Source organism: Thamnophis sirtalis, unplaced genomic scaffold, assembly GCF_051295495.1.
Source record: "Thamnophis sirtalis isolate CommonGarterSnake01/CBP01778 unplaced genomic scaffold, rThaSir2_p1.2 scaffold_4, whole genome shotgun sequence".
Lineage (NCBI taxonomy): Eukaryota > Metazoa > Chordata > Lepidosauria > Squamata > Natricidae > Thamnophis > Thamnophis sirtalis.
The window spans coordinates 117650809-117670808 of record NW_028261384.1 but is presented as its reverse complement, the minus strand read 5'-3'; the positions used below and the strand labels follow the sequence as shown (position 1 = coordinate 117670808).

General features: G+C 40.5%; 1 protein-coding gene across 2 annotated transcripts in view; it reads left to right on the top strand.

Annotated features, from left to right (window-relative positions):
• The first annotated feature begins 2845 nt into the window (after positions 1-2845).
• EPS8L1 (EPS8 signaling adaptor L1) overlaps positions 2846-20000 on the top strand; it is a 50989-nt gene continuing 33834 nt past the window's right edge. For both annotated transcript variants that reach the window (XR_001313516.2, XM_014065781.2), the window contains exons 1-6: positions 2846-2989; positions 9439-9491; positions 11305-11348; positions 15309-15367; positions 18423-18584; positions 19397-19546. Coding sequence is in view for 1 of the 2 variants with exons in the window: in XM_014065781.2 (XP_013921256.2) it covers positions 9475-9491; positions 11305-11348; positions 15309-15367; positions 18423-18584; positions 19397-19546 (432 nt within the window). In the remaining variant the exon portion in view is untranslated. The remainder of the gene's footprint in view (positions 2990-9438; positions 9492-11304; positions 11349-15308; positions 15368-18422; positions 18585-19396; positions 19547-20000) is intronic.

The following is a 20000-nucleotide window of genomic DNA, read 5'->3' as shown; positions in this document are numbered from 1 at the left end:
ACTGTGCCTCTTTTACTACATTATACAAAATATTTTGTGTTTGTATCCACACCTAAAACTGAATGCGTGGACACACCCTTGTGTTACAGGGTGAAAATGAGCAGTTCACCTGTGGCCGAGTGCTTTAGCTCTTTCCTTGCTAGATCTTTTTCCTTCATTTTATTTAGTGCGATGATTGTTCTGCATATCCACCTAGGCTCCTACACAATGTATTTTTGGAGATCCTGGTTCAAGCATGCTGGGGTGCTCCTATCTGCTTAGCTGCAGGGCTGGATCTTCTACCTCAAATCATCCTTTGGCCTAGGGATAAATGGCTATCAGTAGATTACTTTTTCTGATCCATACCAAAGGAATTGATAACTCTTGGAATGCAGCATCCAGTTTTGGTTGCCGCAATGCAAAAAAAAAAAAAGATGTGGAGACTCTAGAAAGAGTTCAGAGAAGAGCAAACCAATTTCGTTGTATTTAAGTACAATGACAATAAAGATTATACTTATAAAGATGATTAGGGGACTGGAGGCTAAAATATATAAAGAATTGTAGCTGGAATTGTCTAGTTTATGGTATGTCTAGCTGGTATGTCTAGTTTAATGAAAAGAAGGACTAGAGGCGACATGATAGCAGTGTTCCAATATCTTAGCCAGTGGTGGGGTTCCATTTTTTTTACTAATGGTTCACTAGTGTGTACATGCTTAATGCTTCTGCACATGTGAGAAGCGTCCAGGTGGGTGGGCGGAGCCTCCCGCCGCCGCTACTACCATTCACCCGATCCGGGCCGAAGCGGGAGCAACCCACCTCTGATCTTAGCGTTTGCCACAAAGAAGAGGGAGTCAAGCTATTCTCCAAAGCACCTGAAGGCAAGACAGGAAGCAATGGATGGAGATTAATCAAGGAGAGAAGCAGCCTAGAACTGAGGAATTTCCTGATAGAACAATTATTCAGTGGAATGATTTGCCTCCAGAAGTTGTGGGTGCTCCAACACTGGAGGTTTTTAAGAAGAGATTAGACAACCATTTGTGTGAAATATTATAGGGTTTCCTGCCTGAGCAGGAGGTTGGATTAGAAGACATCTAATGTCCCTTCCAACTCTGTTATTATCATTTCAATTCTTCAGCTACCTCCTCCTCCCCATCCCCAGGCAATGGCTTTTCAGTATTTCTTTGAACCCCATGATGAACATAAGACACAAAAGTCACCTCACAGTTTCTCATAACAACATGCTTGTCTGGCATCAGTGTCTATTGCATGTTATAAAAGAAGCAGTAAGATAATTAAAAATTTCATCAACACAACCTTTCCCCCCCCCCCCAAATACTCTATCCTTTTTATTATTTTTAAGGAAGCTATAAAATAACTTTTGTGGGAACAAGTCCTGGCATTCGGTTTAATGAAAAATGTCAACCACAGCCTGAGAGAAGAAAACAATACAATACCAGCAGCTCAGGCCTAACTTTCTGTGCGGCCTAAGTGAGGAAAGCTAACTTATGTCTGCTGGCCACATCGGTTCTTCTTTATCGCAAACGGAGAACCTAAAAGATATGTTCTTTTGTCCTTCATTAGTCACCCCAGGATTTAGTACAAAGTAGGAGACTCCGGATTTGAAGTGATAGCCTCCCGTTTCACAAAATGATTCCATTAAAAAAAAAAATCCACCACACACCATGACTGCATTTTCAGGTATGTTGTGATGCGTAGAAGGCAAGACAAGAAACGATGGATGGAAAATAATCAAGGAGAGAAGCAACCTGGAATTAAGGCAGAAACTTCCTAACAGTGAGAACCAGTGGGACAGCTTGCTGTCAGAAGTTGTTTAGAAGACAAACACTGGGAGTACAGCTTTCCAATGTGCAGGTACACACACACACACACACACACACACACACACACACACACACACACACACACACACACACACCATAATCTCTACTTGTGGGATCTGCAGATCACTATAGTATCTTCTTCCAAGAATGTGCAGGTACACATACATAGATACATACATACATACATACATACATACGTACGTACGCACGCACGCACGCACACACACACACACACACACACACACACACACAACATAATCTCTACTTGTAGGATCTGCAGATCACTATAGTATCTTCTTCCAAGAATGTGCAGGTACACATACATACATACATACATACATACATACATACATACACACACACACACACACACACACACACACACACACACACATTTATAACATAATCTCTACTTGTGGGATCTGCAGATCACTATAGTATCTTCTTCCAAGAATGTGCAGGTACACATACATACACACACACACACACACACACACACACACAAAACATAATCTCTACTTGTAGGATCTGCAGATCACTATAGTATCTTCTTCCAAGAATGTGCAGGTGTACACACACACACACACACCATAATCTCTACGTGGGATCTGCAGATCACTGTAGTATCTTCTTCCAAGAATGTGCAGGTGTATACACACACACACACACACACACACACACACACACACACACACACCATAATCTCTACGTGGGATCTGCAGATCACTGTAGTATCTTCTTCCAAGAATGTGCAGGTACTCATACATACATGCAGACATACAGACATACATATATAAAACATAATTTCTGCTTGTGGGATCTGCAGATCACTGTAGTATCTTCTTCCAAGAAGGAAGGAATCCATGAAGGGAATTTGCCATTTAGAAGAGGCCCTCCCCTTCCTGCAGTTTCAGTTGTGTTTCAAGTGGTTTATACGCCAGAGAGAGTGCAAAGTAATTCACCTCAGCAACCAAGCTGCTACTAGCTGCCCAGGTATGCAAGGGGTGTGGCACAGCTGGGAGGTTTGCCTGCGAAGGGACCAGTAAGTCTCGCAAGTCATACAAGAAGCTCATAACTTCTACGTGCCAGTCAGATGTTGCTAGCTTTGTGTCCCAAGGAGAAATGATAGCAGCAGAAGCAAAGAGCTGAGAAGAACAGACTTTTGCCCAGTAAGTAATTCCAATAATATTGAGGATACATTCCTTGGGGTAGGTCTGATGGGTGTGACCAAAAGGATCTTTTTGTGAATCTCTCATATTGAAGGGGGATTTGGGGAACAGAGTGAGGTGGTTAGGAACCTGATCACCATTTACAGGGACTTTGATAGTACTTGAGTATTGAGTATTGAATATTGAGTATTGAAACTGGGAATAACAGAAGAGCAGTTCAGGACTCTGGGCTTTGAATTGAGATCAAGGCAGTTTTCCTTCACCCCATGCTTTCAAGCAGTTGGAGTGCAGATTGGAGGACATCGCCTTTCTTTCTGGAGAGCATCAGGTTTGAGGAAAACTGGTCTAAGTCATCAATGTTTCAATAGAAGTGGGCATCACTTTGGAAGCCAAATGTTAATATATTTAGCAGGATTGTGAGCCATAATGGAGAGACTAATGATACCCGCCAAAAAAGGATGGGATAGACAGGCAGGAGGAAGACTGAGGCTTTATAGGGTGGAAGGATCTTGGAAGTCTTTTAATGCAACCTCTTGCTCAAGGCAGGAGTCATGCGATGATATCATATATATATATATATATATCAACCAAGAGATGTCTCTTTTTCCCTGAGTTTTTGGGGGAAAAGTAGTTTTTTTTAAAAAAATGTGTGGTTTTGGGATGTTCTCTGCTGCAACATTGGGGGAACAGTCCTATCAATGGTTAGCAATCATAGCTAGAAGAGTTACTGAAAAAGAAGAATATTTGTAACTCGTGGTTGAAATGAGGCACACTTGGTTCTCTCTGAGCTTGGTTGGTTTTTTTTGCAGATGTTTCATTACCCAAAGTAGCTAACATATTTTGGGTAATGAAACATCTGCAAGGAAACAGACATGCTAAAGAGCACCAAGGACCCCCTCAGGTAAAAGTGATTCTGTGTTCACGGTTTGCCCATTCCATATTAGAGGACAATTCTCTGTGCTCTCTGGGAAGGGCACCTGAATCATGGAAACTTAATCAAAAACCAACTCTGAAGTTGGGCAACCAGGAACTCAAAGAATAGTTGAAATAAAGTGTGATTGTTGCAGGCTGCCAACACGGATTATGCAAGGTGGGGACTGAGCTGTTCAGCTCCTAGTGGCCTGCCTTGACCGAGGGTGCTGAAAGTTATAATTCAGCCACAATGATATTACAGGGTATAGAATTGCTGTTCTCTGCCCTTTTGAACAGATTACTTCTAAAACACTGGAGCTGGAACCGAACCCTCAATTTGCACTTAGAAAAATATTGGATCCTTAAAACTCAGAGAAAGTGTACGTGTGGCACTGTGTGTTTGAACAAGGAGTGGGAAAAGTGCTCTTGATAAATGGGCACACTTGGAGTCCACACATTGTGTACCGCTTTGTTTGCATCCATGTTGGCCAAAAGGCAGGATGTCCATTTTAAAAACGAGAAAAGAGGCTAAGAGCCAAGATTTGGGAGTAACACTGAAATGTGCATTGTAGTCTTAAATTCTCTGAAGATACAGATAATCCTTGACTTACGACCACAATTGAGCCCAATTTTGCCAAGTACATTTTGCCCCATTTTACAACCTTCCTTCTCAGTTTTTAAATGAGTCTTTGCGGTTGTTAAGTGAGTAACATGGTTGATAAGTGAGTTTAGTTTCCCCAATGACTTTACTTGTCAGATGGTCACAAAATGTGATCACAAGACCCACAAGACACTGAAACCATCATAAATATAAAACAGTTGCCAAGAATCTGCATTTTAATGACATGACCATGAGGATGCTACAACAGTCGTAAGTTTGAAAAAGGTCATGTCCCTTTATTCAGTGAGGTTCTAACTTCGAATGATCACTAAAAGAATAGTTGTAAGTCGAGGACTACCAGTAGTAGGAATTAAACTAAATATGGAAAGCAAAATTGTACTAAATGATGCCAAGAAAGTCCAGGCTGCATAGACAGAGGTTTTGTTACTTTTGTGGCTTCCTAGGATTAGGCACAGGTTCAAAATGAAGAATAAGTTTTGAGCATAATTCCCTGATCTCCTAATAAAGAATCAATATTTAGCCATGGTTTAGCAATGATACAAGCCTTTTTTGGTCAAAAGATTACACTTCTATGTTTTTTTAATACCTTGCATGCCAACAGCAGATGCAGCATCTGTGACATTGGAAGTATGGGGAGTCCTTGTTTTACGACCAGAATTGAGCCCAAAATTTCTATTGCTACATGAAACATTTGTTAAGCGAATCTTGCCCCATTTTATGACTTTACTTGCCACAGTAGTTAAATGAATCATTGTGCAGCTAGTGTTAGTGACATGGTTATTAAGTGAATCTGGCTTCCCCATTGGCTTTGGTATCGGAAAGTCACAAAAAGTGATCGCATGACCCCCAAGACACCGCAACCAGCATAAATATGAGTCAGTTGTTAAGTGTCTGAATTTTGATCACCTGACCACGGGAACACAGCAATGGTCGTAAGTGTGAAAAACGATCATAAGTCACTTTTTTCAGTGCTGTTGTAACTTTGAACTGTCACTAAATGAACTATTGTAAGTCAAGGACTATATGTACAGCACAGCCAACTTTAAACATTTGTCCCTAAGGCTATCAATGCAGGGAAGATGGTTAGCTCTTCTTTAAAATCCATCTCATTTGCATAGCTAGCAGAAGAAAAAAGGGGAGATGGCTAAGCAGTGGCCCTTCTCCACCTGAACCTTAAACCCAAAACACCACCTAACTGAAAAAAATCCACATTTCTCATCACAACCACCACTTCTATATTAATTATTGGTCATAGTTGCTAAATTCATGTGCACAAATCTGTAGCTGGATGTAGATCTTGCAAAGAACTGACGGTCCTGGTCTCCTTTCTCTTAAAAAGAATATTTCAAGCCTTTACCTTCAGGCTTGTAACCCAAAACACCTTGTGCAAATTTCTCTTCCCCTAAAGAACATTTGTGATGTAAAACCAGGGAGTGGTTGCGTTGATCAATCACTCAGCAGAGTGGCAACCCACCTTTAATAAACAGAATTGTCACCCGGTGTCATGAAGGGGTGTGGCAATTTGCAAGATTCTCAGGAAGCAGCAGTGCTAAGTTATTTTCCTTTCTTCAACAGGCAGGCGCAGAAAAGCACACACCCTTCCGAAAAACACCCAACGCACTGTTTTCGTATTTGCAGTACATTGTGTACATGCACATGGGCTTTTAAAAAACATTTTTCATTATATAGAAGACAATGAAAACAAAGTCAAAAAGGAAAGGGGGGAAAAGAGGAGTATGGAGTGAGGTGAGGGGGGGGAAGGAAAACACCCATTGATTTCCGCAGTAGAATAAAAATGATAAAATACAGCCTCAGCTTTTACTTTTACATATTTAGCATAGACTAGCCATTTCTATAACAACAAACGTATCAAATCAAACCTTGCTTTTTAACAATTTCTTAAATAACAACAGCACTGAGAAATTATAGACCGCCTCACAGTGCTTTACAGCCCTCTCTAAGCAGTTTACAAAGTCAGCATATCTCCCCCAACAATCTGGGTCCTCATTTTCCAGCCTTGGAAGGATTGAAGGCTGAGTCAACCTTCAGCCGGTGAGAATCGAGCTGCTGAACTGCTGGCAGTCAGCAGAATTAGCCTGCAATACGTATTCTAACCACTGCACCACTAAGGTTAAGTGGTGGCTAGCTGTTAGCATGCTCACAGCTTATTGATAAATGGCACCATTAAAGACACAATTGCAATGGTCTACTCCAGTGGTTCCCAAACTTGGCAACTTTAAGACTTGTGGACTTCAACTCCCAGAATTCTCCAGCCAGCTCTGTTCTGCTGGCTGGAGAATTCTGGGAGTTGAAGTCCACAAGTCTTAAAGTTGCCAAGTTTGGGAACCACTGGTCTACTCAGTAGTCTTGTCATGTCACATTGCCACATTCGCGATGTTTTTCCCATTTGTGGAACTGAGGTGGGTACAGCCTGCACTTGATGCATCCGGCCAGTTTAGCACCCTGCTACACGTTTGCACCCTTCCTCACTAGGAAATAGATAATATGTGCATACAACAAGCTGACTGTTTTTATTAGCTTCTCCCTCAAAAGACAAGAGGGGTTGGCCTGATAAACTAAGAGTGGGTGAGATGGGAAACAGACCTTAGCTACGCACCTTCCAGATACCCTGATATGGATTAAAATCTTCATGGGTAATTTATGCACTGAAAGATTATGCTGGTAAACATTTCCTTAATGGATGGACTTCATTTTGCATTAAGTCTTTGTACAATTTGTTTGTTTTGGCTGGCTGATTATGTAGACTCTACCAAATCTGGTTTCTACACCATGGTTTACAGTTTTGCATGTTGGCGCAAAACAAGCCGTGATTTTGAAATAATGTTTTATAGTTTTGCCTTGTTGATGCAAAGCCACCCAACACTGGTTTCTAAATCAAAGTTTTCATATTGGTGTAGAACTAGACTACAATGCTGAAACAAATAAGAGCTTAGTGTGATTTGTACACTGAATCATTGGCTATCTAGATTTCAATTCCCAAAATTCTCCAGCATGCTGCTGCATTCTGAGAGTTGAAGTCCACACATGCTGCCTGAAGGAATCTGGGAGTTCAAATCCATACATGCTGACTGAAAAATTCTGGGAATTGAAGTCCCACATTTTAAACTTGCCGGGGTTGAGAAACGTATGTTTAATGTGTGGCATTTCCAAAATGAGTGAATCTTTAAATGTGTTGGACTCCAGCAATTACTTAAAGATAAAGGTTCCCCTCGCACATATGTGCTAGTCATTCCTGACTCTAGGGGGCAGTGCTCATCTCCATTTCAAAGCCAAAGAGCCAGCGCTCTCCGAAGACATCTCCGTGGTCATGTGGCCGGCATGACTAAATGCTGAAGGTGCACAGAACGCTGTTATCTTCCCACCAAAGGTGGTTCTTATTTTTCTAGTTGCATTTTTACATGCTTTTGAACTGCTAGGTTGGCAGAGAAGCTGGGACAAGTAACGGGAGCTCACTCCATTGCACAGCACTAGGGATTCAAACAGCTGAACTGCTGAACTTTCTGATCAACAAGCTCAGCGTCTTAGCCACTGAGCCATCTCTTCCCTTTTTCATGGGAATTGCACGCTAACAAACCCAGAGGGTTGAAGTCACAAAAGGGTGATCTAATGGATTCCCGCAGTGAGGAATTATCTATTAGTAGAGTACTATTATTTTACTCTGGGGACAAACTAGAGTAATTTTTTTTTTACTTCAAGTAATTATTTCAAGTAATTTGTTTTCCTACGTTTGGGCTAGGCCCCTCATTGGCAGTACAGTTAAATGAACTGTTATGTTAAGTAATGGGGGAGGGGTGTTTCATCATGTTTTTGAGAACAACAGACAACCTATTAGCTGGCTAAATTCAGAATTGCTAAAGTGCAATTCTGCAGTCAAATGCATCAACCTGAAACCAAGCAAATTAAGTTATGGATTGTTGTATGAACTGAGGCTGCATTTGATCAAAGCTGGTCAAAACCAAAATCAGAATTTCAATCATTGTGTAATGTTGAGCCAGGTACAATTTCTCAACCTAACTTGACTATTCAGGACTGTGGTGAAATTAAAAGGAAAGCCATGTAAGGCCCCCTCAGTCTTTTGGGCCATAAAGTAGCAGGTAGAAATGTAACCGAAGACATGTAACTAACCCATAAATCAATACAACTGGTCAGTTAATGAAGAAATTAAAGAATGTGGAAATGAACACTATATCTTTCAGGCATTGGCATTTCCTATTTTCCCCAGACTGGGTACCTGAAACCAGAATTTTCGAGGGGGAAAAGTCTCTTTGATTTAAATTTATGTAGCACGTTGGTCCTAAGATGTGAGGGATTGATTTATGTTTTATTTATATTTATTGATATCCAGCCTTTATTATTTTTACAAATAATTCAAGGAGGTGAGCATATCTAACACACCTTCCGGCTCCTATTTTCCCCACATCAACAACCCTGTGAGGTGGGTTGGGCTTAGAGAGAGGGACTGCCCCAAAGTCACCATTCACTTTCATGGCTAAGGTAGAACTTGGAAGTCATAGTCTCCTGCTTTCTTACCTGATGCCTTAACCATTAGATCAAGCTATAACGCAAAGTGCTTTATCAAATCTTGCAGTTGGCAGATTGAATTTTCCAGGAATATTATTTAGGCAACTTCAGTCGAGTTGAAATGGACTGGGAAGATAAAGATTGGGGACATAGCTTTGGACAGAAAATGATTCTCCCAAATAAAAAAAAAATCTATAGAATTTCTATTTGGAACTTTTGGCACTGCGGTTTGAGTTGGGTTTTATCTTGAATTTTGACTCCATAATGTTCTTGCAGTGGGAAGTCAGGTCTTGGCTGCTGTTCTTGGAGCTGTGGTACAAAACCCACCTGTTCTTGGACAAATTGCTGATTTTTCTTCTCTTCCTTTGTAAAGGTTGTGGTGTGAATTTCAGAGAAAATTGCTGACATCATGAGCGACTCCGGAAGGTAAGCATATGAAAAAAATATTATATTTTTAATACCTGCCTGACTAAAGAGATAAATAACAAAATTTCTGGGATCAACTCTTCCCAAATGATAGACCAAGCATTGTCCAAGGCATTGTGTTCGAAGAGTACCTCTATGATGGAATCTGATTCTGTATCTGATTCCTTTTGGTTGCTTCTGCTGGTGAGATCCACTCAATGAAAACTAGCTTTGTTTTTCAGTATCACAAAAAACTCAGTACATACCTTATTCATCAGAAGTGTGATAAAACCCTTTTGTAAATATTTTGTAAATATTTAAGATCTGGGGAGATGGATTCCTAAATGCAATCTGGAAAACTATTGCACATCAGGATAGATACAAGGGATTTGTTTATAGCAGGGATCTCTAACCATGGCAACTTTAAGACTTATGGACTTCAACTCCCATAACTCCTCAATCAGCCATACTGGCTGAGGAATTCTTAGAGTTGCACTCCACAAGTCATAAAGTTGCCAAGTTTGGAGATCCCTTCTATAGTCAGATACAATAGCTATCAGTATCTTGGTGAAGATTCACAGTCATCCAGGTAGAGTAGTCTGGAGGTTGACTTATGGCAACTAGACTTTGTTGTTGTTATTTGAAACATTTTGCTGCTTATCTAGATAGCTTAAGAAAAAGACTGAAGAAACTATTTGAACAAGCAGAGAAACGTTTTAAACAGAAAAAAGAAAAGAAGTCCAGTTGTCATGAGCCAACCTCTAGTCTAGAGTCTAGACAATAGCTGTCAGCCTTCCCAGGTAGTCTACACAGAAGATATGTCCAGGTGAACTAATTCTACTTTATTCTAAGGCTACCTCAGCAGAATCTTGCAAGTCTGAAAGTACAAATTTCTCACCATTTTTTAAAAACACATTTAAGTTAAGAAGATTTTTCCCACCCGACCTGTTATGCAGCCAAGGGTTATGCCATCCCTTATGTGAGTATTCCCTAGGCAGCATCTCTCCCCTCCTTTTATTTATGTAGTTTTTCAGGTGGCAACTGCTGTTTTTAGAAAGTTTTGAAAGGCATGATTCAGCCAGGATCTGATGAAATTAAGGAACATGGCTCATAGTTTATATTGTTTTTTTCTTCAACATGCTGATCTCTAGGTGTTTTGGGTTATAATAAATCTCATCATCCCTAGCTAGGGGACGTGCATGGGGCTTATAGGAAATGTAGCACTGTATACCAACTCTGCAGAGCTCCAGGTTGGGAAAGATTTATTAAGATCTTCTCCAGTCCACCCTTTCCTCCAGAACCTGAGCAGGTCTTCCCAGGTGCTCACCTCTCTAAGGAGATACAAAGATGTAAAAGACCTCTGAAGAACCCAAAATAACTTTCCTTGTTAGAAATCTAAGCAACTCTTGCCACCCTCATTTCTACTGAGATGTTAGCAAGATTGAAAACAATCCCTGTAATCTTCATTAGCATCTTCATTGCTCCTCGGTTAGTCACCGCCATTTCCTTTCCATCTTGCCATCTTGCCTTGAGGCACAGCTATTGATCATCATCATTAATGCCTAAGGAATGGCCACTAACTCAGATCAGAGTATGCCAAGAATCTGTATTGTATTCTGTTCTCATTCTGGTAGCCTTTGGCAAGGGCATAACCACGGTAATATTATTCCTTCTTCCTTTCTGCCTTTTCAAATGAGTTTGTGTCATTGGGACTATTATTCAAATGCAAGTCTGAAATTCAGGGAGCCTGGAAGCTTAGCAAAATTTGAGAAGGCAGGGCATTTGGGCTGGAGAAGCTAAGATTGTCATCTGATTTGTCTGTTTTGCTTCCCAGTTTATTTGGTGATGTTCACAAGCCTAGTGCCAGAGCCATCTATGGTGAGTTTGGGACCATGGGAATATAATCAAGGGAACACTTTTGTATTGGGATGATTGTTGGACTGAAAGTTATTTCATCTTGCAGCTCTACCATCCTTAGCAACTAACAATTCTCTAGTCTCATTAACCACAGTGCCCATCTCCTGCTACAATCCTTTATGCCTGCAATCTCCACTCTAGCTCCAAATACCTTATCTAACATAGACCAGTAGCTATCAATTCTGAGCTGCAGAAATCCAGATGACGGCTGGATGGTATTAGCAAAGATTTCTGCAGCCAAAACTGAATTGGTCTAATCTAACATTCCTTTCTCCCTTTATGGATTTCAAGTTTCTGGTTTAATTTATTATTATTATTATATAGACAACAATGTGAAATCACAACTGCAAGTGTTTTAACTAGTGTGGGCCTTCATATACATCAAGATCTTCCCAAGGACCTAGGATATCATAATATATATGGGGATCTAGGCAATGTGGCCTTTTGTAATTGTCAGATGGAGATGTTGTCAATGCACAGATTTCTTAAGTGCCATCCAAGATTTTTTGTTATGGCACCCATAACCAGTGGGTTATGGCACCAGTTTACCACATAATGTTTCACTATGATTTTGATACTTTATGAAATTCTCCAATCATCATCATCATCATCATCCCCCAGTAAGATACTAACCGGTTGTGACGTGGTTGTAGGGTTTGTGTGCTTTGAGGAAGATGAGAGCTATGGCAGAGGTTCAACCATACTGGGTAGGTCTCATTAGATGAGCCAGACAAAGAGTGTCTCCCCCATTAAAAAAATATGGTGAAAGTAAATTTCAGAAAGGCAAACAGCCTCGGATGTCACATGGGTTAGCAAGGTCCATACTAGATGTTGGAGTTCCTGGATATATGGTGAAAATTGGGCTACAGAACTCAGGATTGTTGGGTGAGCAACCAGGGCCAACAGCTGCAGAACTACTAGAAGAAAAGTTGTTTACAAATATACAGAGATTGAAAACAAAGAAATAATGATCTGCTATTACTGATCCAAGTCAAACAAGAAGAGGATATTTGAAACGAATGCACCAGTTCTAGAAAGAATAACATCCAGAGTCAGAAATAACCGAACAGTAGCAATGGTTGTGGTGATGGAACCATAAAATAAAGTAAGTTATGGAAAATGAAGAAGCTAAATTGCTCTGGAACTTTAGAATTCAAACAGGCCTTTAGAATTCAAACAGATGCCACATACCATACCAGACTTAACAATAGTTGATAAAACGATCTACACAGTGGACATGGCAGTACCTGATATCAGCAGAAGAGAAGAGAAAGAACTGGAGAAGATAATAAAACATAAAGATCTGCCAATAGAAGCAGAACAACTGTGGCAAAAGAAAGCAAAGGTAGCACCAATAGGTGTGATCCCAGAACAATTGAAGCATCACTTAAACACCATTGGCATTGGCAATTCACCATTAGTCAATTGCAAAGGGCAGCTTTGGAGCAACTTACATCCTGTGTTGATACTTCTAATACCATCAGACATCCGCATCGGCCTATCCCAGATCCTTGCAGACAAAAATGACAAATCCAGGCTGAACTTCTGACATGTTTGGTTGCAACTAGACACAATCCTGTGATTATTTAATATTATTAAAAACAACATCTATCAAAAACCTAGGTCATTGGGAAGGGCTTGATAGGTGGATTAAAATGCCAAAATCCACTCTAAACATTTGGCTGACTGTGCAACCAGCCATCATAATAATATTATTACATGCTCCAGTAACTTCTTTTACTTATGCTTAGATTGATTCCTCCTGTCTTTCCTTTGCTCTGTTAAAACAGTCTGATTCATTAAGAAAACCCTGGTACTGTAATTGTCTGAAAAATGCTATTAAATGCAAATCAGGTTCTCAGACTGTAGAGTATTTAATATTACTACTTTTTTTCAGTGCTAATCTGCATATTATGAAATTCAAGGAATTTTCTTTCAACTGAAGCCATTTTTTAACCATGCATATTACATTAACCAGTATTACATATTATTATAACATTGCATTAATTTGGGATTTTATAGCACTTCCAATCCTAGTTGAAGAAGGTGTTAAATAAATTTTATAAATAAACAAAATACTTGTCTTTGAGGGATAATTCTGTGGATGATGTTACAGATACTCCTTCACTTACGACAGGTCACTTAACAATCATTCGAAATTATGACTGACCTCCCCAAGGGAATTATGACTTAATTCCAAAGTTTCGACAGCTGCAACTGGTATTTGCTTGCAAATTTTGGCAAAACCGGCCCCTAGCAAACCATTGGCATAGCAAACCATTGGTTTGTTTAATGACTGTGGTGTTGTCTTAACAACCTCCATATAATAGGTGGTAAAATCAAATCGGACCATTTTAATGACCTGTTTTACAACTGGTATGACTTACCACTGTGATGGGCAGTCTCCATTACCATTTAAACTTGAGGACTACCTGTATAATATCCTTGAATGTTAATACTGCTGAATAGGAATGAATATGTCTGTTATATATTAACCAAACTTTCCAAATCTGTGGGCAGATCTGAACTTTTATGAGCAAAACACCTGGAATTCTCATGAAGTTATAGACCTTCATTTACTAGTTGGGAAGTTGATGAGGCTGTTTGTGACCCATCTCGCCTAGTTTCCATGATCACAATCGCTTCCTCAATTTATTGTAATGTCTTTGGTGGTGGTGGAGCCATTTCTGTACAAAGGACTAAGCCATATAAACCGCAATATTTTTTAAAATAATATCTGTGGGACCTACATGAGGCCATTTGTTCATTTTTAATTAAAAGAATCCAAAACATAACATAAGTGAAATAGTGTGCAAGACAGTTCACAATTTACATCAGTTCACTTAATGATCTTTTGAGGTTACAATGGCATTGAAAAAAGTGAGTTATGACCATTTTCCACACTTATGACCGTTGTAGCAACCCCATGGTCATGTAATTTACCTTTGGATGCTTGATATCTGTCTCACATTTATGACGGTTGCAGTGTCCTGGGGGGGGGGTTGTCACGTGATCATCTTTTACGACCTTCTGACAAGCAAAGTCAATGGGGAATCCAGATTCACTTAACAACCTTGTTACTAACTAAACTGCAGGGATTCACTTAACAAATATGGCAAGAAACGTCTTAAAATGGGGCAAAACTCACTTAACAAATTTCTCAATTAGGCAATGTAAATTTTGGGCTGAATTGTGGTTGTAAGGTGAGGACTACTTGCACTGTAAGTGTCTACAAACATGATTTTATGCTGCAATATGCATTATGTATTGGTTTTGATGTCTTCTATATATGTTAGGCTATAATTTCCACCAAGCCCAGCAATTACGGTTACAACTGGGAAACGCTAAATCAGCTGAAGCTGCCTGTGGCTCACAAACCCGTGGTTTTTGGAAGATGCTATAGTCACGTGGTCTGCACATAACCCTAAACTATAATCAGTGGACATATGCTGAGCCAAATAGAAAAAAAGCCACATTATAGCTTCGGGGTCTATGATAACAAGCCATTGTTTCTGTTCATGCATATTTCTATTCTGCTTGTCAAACAACGTAACCAATTAATTCCCCCCACCCCTCTTGAAGATTAAGGGGAAATATTTTTTGGAAAGACACAGCTCCATTGTTCTGTCTATTCCATCTTTTCAAAAGAACCCTGCATGGAGTAGAAGAGTGGAAGTGGGCCACCCTTCCACTCACTCAGCCTTCTTCTGCTGTTCGACTGTCAGCACTACCTTCCTTATCCAAATAGAAAGAATTTACTCTGTAATCTTAAGTGCTTTTTAAACATGTTCAAATCCTCATTAAAATGAGATAAAAACGAAACTAACATTTTAATATTCCTTTTGTGTGTCAAGCCAGCATTTCAGTTGCGTCCTTCCTGTATGAGGAATAATTTTGTTTTTAAAAAATTTCTTTCTGCAGAACAGAGGAAGAAGTATTCTAACTTCATTGTGGCAGATGTCTCTCAGTATGCTGTCAATGTAGGTTTTTTTTTTTTTGTTATTTTGACATTTAGGTTGTGTTGAAGTATGGCCAAAACAGAATTGGGATTGAGAAGTTTCAGGAATTGAAGTATGGGAAGTCATCTGAAGAGGACTGTTTCTTGGTTAACAGATCTGCTAGAATTGCTCCAGAATAATTTTATGTGTATTGAGATATCCGGGCAATATCCAGTGAGAAATTAATCAGAGCTAGTTTATTATTTCCCCTTTAAATGCTATTATTTTTTTAAAAAAATCCTTAAAAATTGCTCATTTTATATTCCACCTATTTATCTCCCTCATTAAAAAAATCATTTTCCTCTGAAGGAATATGAATAAAAAATAATGTAAGATTTTAACCCTACTAATTTACTACAGATCCATAAGAATCAGGTAATTTTTTTCTTTTAAAAGATGGGAACCATATTACATGAAACAGAGGAATCCCAAGGATAAAATGAGCTCCGAGCAGCAGTGGGTGGTCCCAGCCTTTTGGGCACCAGGGACTGGTTCAACTGGGACAGGTTTTGCCAGGGATCAGGGTGTGTGTAGTTTCGACTTCTGTCTGCATCCCACGGATGTGGCTTTGCTTGTTTGCATGGCCCAGTTTCTGGCATGTCGTGGACTGGCCGAGGATTAGAAACCCCTACCATACATAATACGGTAATTTGCATCGCAGCATTTTGATCAACTATAGCTTCCAAGCAGTCTTCAAGGGCAGTCCCCTGTACAATGCATTGTAGTCATCTAAACAAGAGATGACTAAAGCATGAGTGACTGTGGGGAAGGTCTTCTTGAATCAAGTTGGTCAAGTTGAATTCGTGTAAACTCTCCTGGCTACTATGACTTTCTGTAATTCGAGGATGACCCACAAATTATACCTGAGTTCTGCTTAAGGAGATGCAACCTTATCAATGACTTAAGTTATTGAAAGATCCTTGGAACTGAAATAACCTTGAATCCACAATCTGAAAACCTTTGCTAGGGTAGAACCTGACCTATTCCCACCATCCAGACTCTAACAGCCTCTGTGCACCGGGACAAGATCTTCTTGGTGCCACCGTTCATCTAAGAGTTGAGATATCCAATTGGAACAGGGGTGGATCCTAGCCGGTGTTACTGCCGGTTCGCTTGCGGGCGCCGTTTGCGCACATGCTGGATACATATTGCACGTGCATGCACAGTTCAATAAAAAATTTTCTGTGCATGCGTAGAACTCAAAAACAAGATGGCGGCGGCAACTGCAGCGATCAGGGAACTGGTTCAGAGGCGTGGCCAGCCTGGGTCGCTGCCAGTTCGCAACCCAGGCTGTCATGCTACTACCGGTTCGGCCAAATCGGGCCAAACCAGTAGGAACCCATCACTGAACTGGAAATCATCCACATGTTGATGAGACCCAACCCCACATCTTGACCAACAACCTCTCGTAGATGTTGAATACAAGTAGCAAGAGAATCAAGTTTTGAGGAACCCTGAGAAGTAAAGATCTCAGCCTCAGTCCCCCCGATAGTGCCTGGAACCCACTCTGAAGAAAGGAGAACTGATGTAGTACAATATCCAGCAACCCCCAAGATAACTGAGAGATCAAGTAGGACCAGGAAATTCATACCATCCCAATCTTGGTCCCATCAAAGTTCACTTACAAATATGATCATGGTCATGTCAATGGATATCTCTTCTGAAACCAATGAAAATGATCCAAATAATTCACTTACTCCAGACAGCCCTCTAGAATTGCAGCTCACCAACTTTTATACAATTTCCCCAGAAAAAAAAGAGATTATTAAATGCTGCTGAGTCCAAGGATGAGGAGGGGATGTACCATTGCCTCCTTCAAGGTACCGTATTTTTCGGACTATAAGATGTACCGGTGTATAAGATGCACCAAGATTTCGAAGAGGTAAGTAAGAAAAAAAAAGGTTTTGTCTGTCTCGGCTCCCAGAAGCACTCTGCAGGCTTCAGCAAGATGGGTGAGGCAAAAATGCCCCCGTTTTTGCAAAAAAATGGGCGGAAAATGGCAAAAACGGGCATTTTTGCCTTCCCCAGCCTCGCTGAACCCTACAGAGTGCTGCTAAGGACTGGGGAAAGACAAAAACGCCTCTGTTTTTGTGAAAAACAGCCCATTTTTTTGCAAAAACGGGCATTTTTTCCTTCCTCTAGCCCTGCTGAAGCCTGTAGAGTACTGCTGGGGGCTGGAGGAAGGCAAAAACACCTCTGTTTTTGTGAAAAACTGCCCATTTTTCACAAAAATGGGATGTGGGCGTGGGACTTCGGGAGGGCAAAAAAAAATGACTGTATTTGGTGTATAAGACGTTCCAACATTTCCACGCTCTTTTAGGGGCGGGTTAAAGGTGCATCTTACATTCTGAAAAATATGGCATGTGCCCCCCCCCCACTCAAAGATGAGTTTACTATTGTTTGGACTCAGACATTACTTACTCCTCTGCTATATTGAAACTAGATTAATCTTTTAAGTAAAATAATTTGCCAACCCCCAATTAAAAAAACTTGATCCTGAAAATGTGATACTTCCTTCCCTTTATGTCAATATAAAATCTCTGCCAAAGGTTAAACTGATGAACAAACACAATAAAACACAATAGGCCATAACACGTTGTGGGAGGAAAGGAAAAGAAAAATAAAAGGAAGAAGAAAGCGAGAATTTAATAATAGACCTGAACAAACTTTTCCCAGGTCTAAAATAAAATATAGTTGGGGTCCAATATGCAGGAACACATTATAAGCCAGATTAATGATCATCTACTAACTTCTACTAAGGCTGTTCATGCTTCTATCTTCAACGTGTAGTTTGGAGAATATGGTATCATGAAATCATATCAGTCTCCAGTACTATAAACTGGCTAGTTTTTCAGAATAAAAAGGTTGCATTAAGGTGTTCCAAATAGCTGCTATCTTTGCACTATTACTTACATCCTGGTCATGGTAAGATATTGAGGTTTCCTGTACCATTTGGAAACTGATGAAATAGATGAATAATAACACTGATGGCATATAATGGATCTGCTTGTATCTCTCTCATGTATATATACTTTAGCACCTGGTGACCTTCTCCATTGGGGAAGAGGACGATTTGACATCTGTGGAGGATGCTATCAGAAAACTATGCATCATGGATAAGCAAGGGAAGATCTGGGTTCAAGAGATGTTGCTCCAGGTCAACGGATCGGCTATCAAGCTCCTTGACATAAACTCAAAGGTGCAGAAAGTTACTCAGAGCAGCAATGCTGGGTGACTAATGAAGATTTGGGGGAGAAATGGCTGTTACCTGTGTCCCAATTCCTCTTCTTTGGAAAGAGTCCATATTAGATGGATGTCCTTCAGGGGTGGGTTCCTGCCAGTTCTAACCTCTTCTATAGAAGAGGTTCCACAAATCTACAGTGCCGTTTAGAACCGGTTCCAGCTCCCTCCCCCCGCCCATCCATACCACGCTTGCCCTGCCCTCCGCTCACTGATTGGCTGGCTCACCAATCGCCCCACCCACCTCTAAGAGTCCTATCTAAACCTTAAAGTCTTAAAGCTGTCAAGTTTGAACACCCCTGGGTTTTTTTTCTAAAGGGTTAGGGGTGCAAGGGTCTTGTAACTTGACAGCTTTAAGACTTGCACACTTCAATGCCAGAGTTCCTGAGCCAACATGACTAGAGGAGGAATTCTGGGAGTTGAAGTCCACAAGTCTTAAAGCTGTCAAGTTTGAACACCCCTGGGGTATTTTTTCTAAAGGGTTAGGGGTGCAAGGGTCTTGTACCTTGACAGTTTTAAGACGTGCATGCTTCAAATGCCAGAGTTTCTGAGCCAACATTTTGGTTGCTAAATAAGAACGTTGTTAAGTGAATTTCACCACATTTTACAAGTTGGCCACACCTACCCAGTCACATGGCTGGCAAGCCACTCCCACCCGGTTACATGGCTGGTAAGCTAGTCCCACAAAGCAGGCCACACCTACAGAAGAGGTTCTAAAAAAATTTGAAACCTACCACTGATGTCCTTGATTGACTTTCTTTTCTCCAATAGGAGGAACTGGAGAACTTTGCATTGCCAACAGTGGCTTATTGTGATGTTGTCTGCCCTGAGTCCCGTGCCCGATCCTTGCTTGTACTCATGTGCCAGGAAACAACTCAGCTCAGACCGGATATTCACTTCTTTGACTGTGAACAAATTAGGGTAAAAGAATTGAGCCTATTGATCCACAAAGAATGTGTAGAGAATGATCCTATGTAATTACTCGATTCTACTAACTGCAGAAAATGTGCTTGACACGGAGATGGCAACTATTCAGTGGTTGAGGGCTGCAATTAACATTTTAAAGGAAAGACAACATTCACAGACAGTGGGGACATGCCATGCACAGGGGAGATACTGGGATTCTTCCCACTCCTTTTAAAATTATGTTAAAGAGAAAATTCTACTTCTGATGTCCCAAAGATGCTTTTTCAAGATGCTGAAGAAGCTTCTTGAATGAGAACATCTTCAAGGAAGAACAGAGAAAGTCCAGTTGCCTCTTGAAAAAGCACCTTTGGGACAACCATGACCTGGATGACTGAGAATCTCCATAGACATTTAGCTACATATTTTTAATGCTTGACCGCTGTGTTTTTAAGGGTTTGAGGGTTATAAT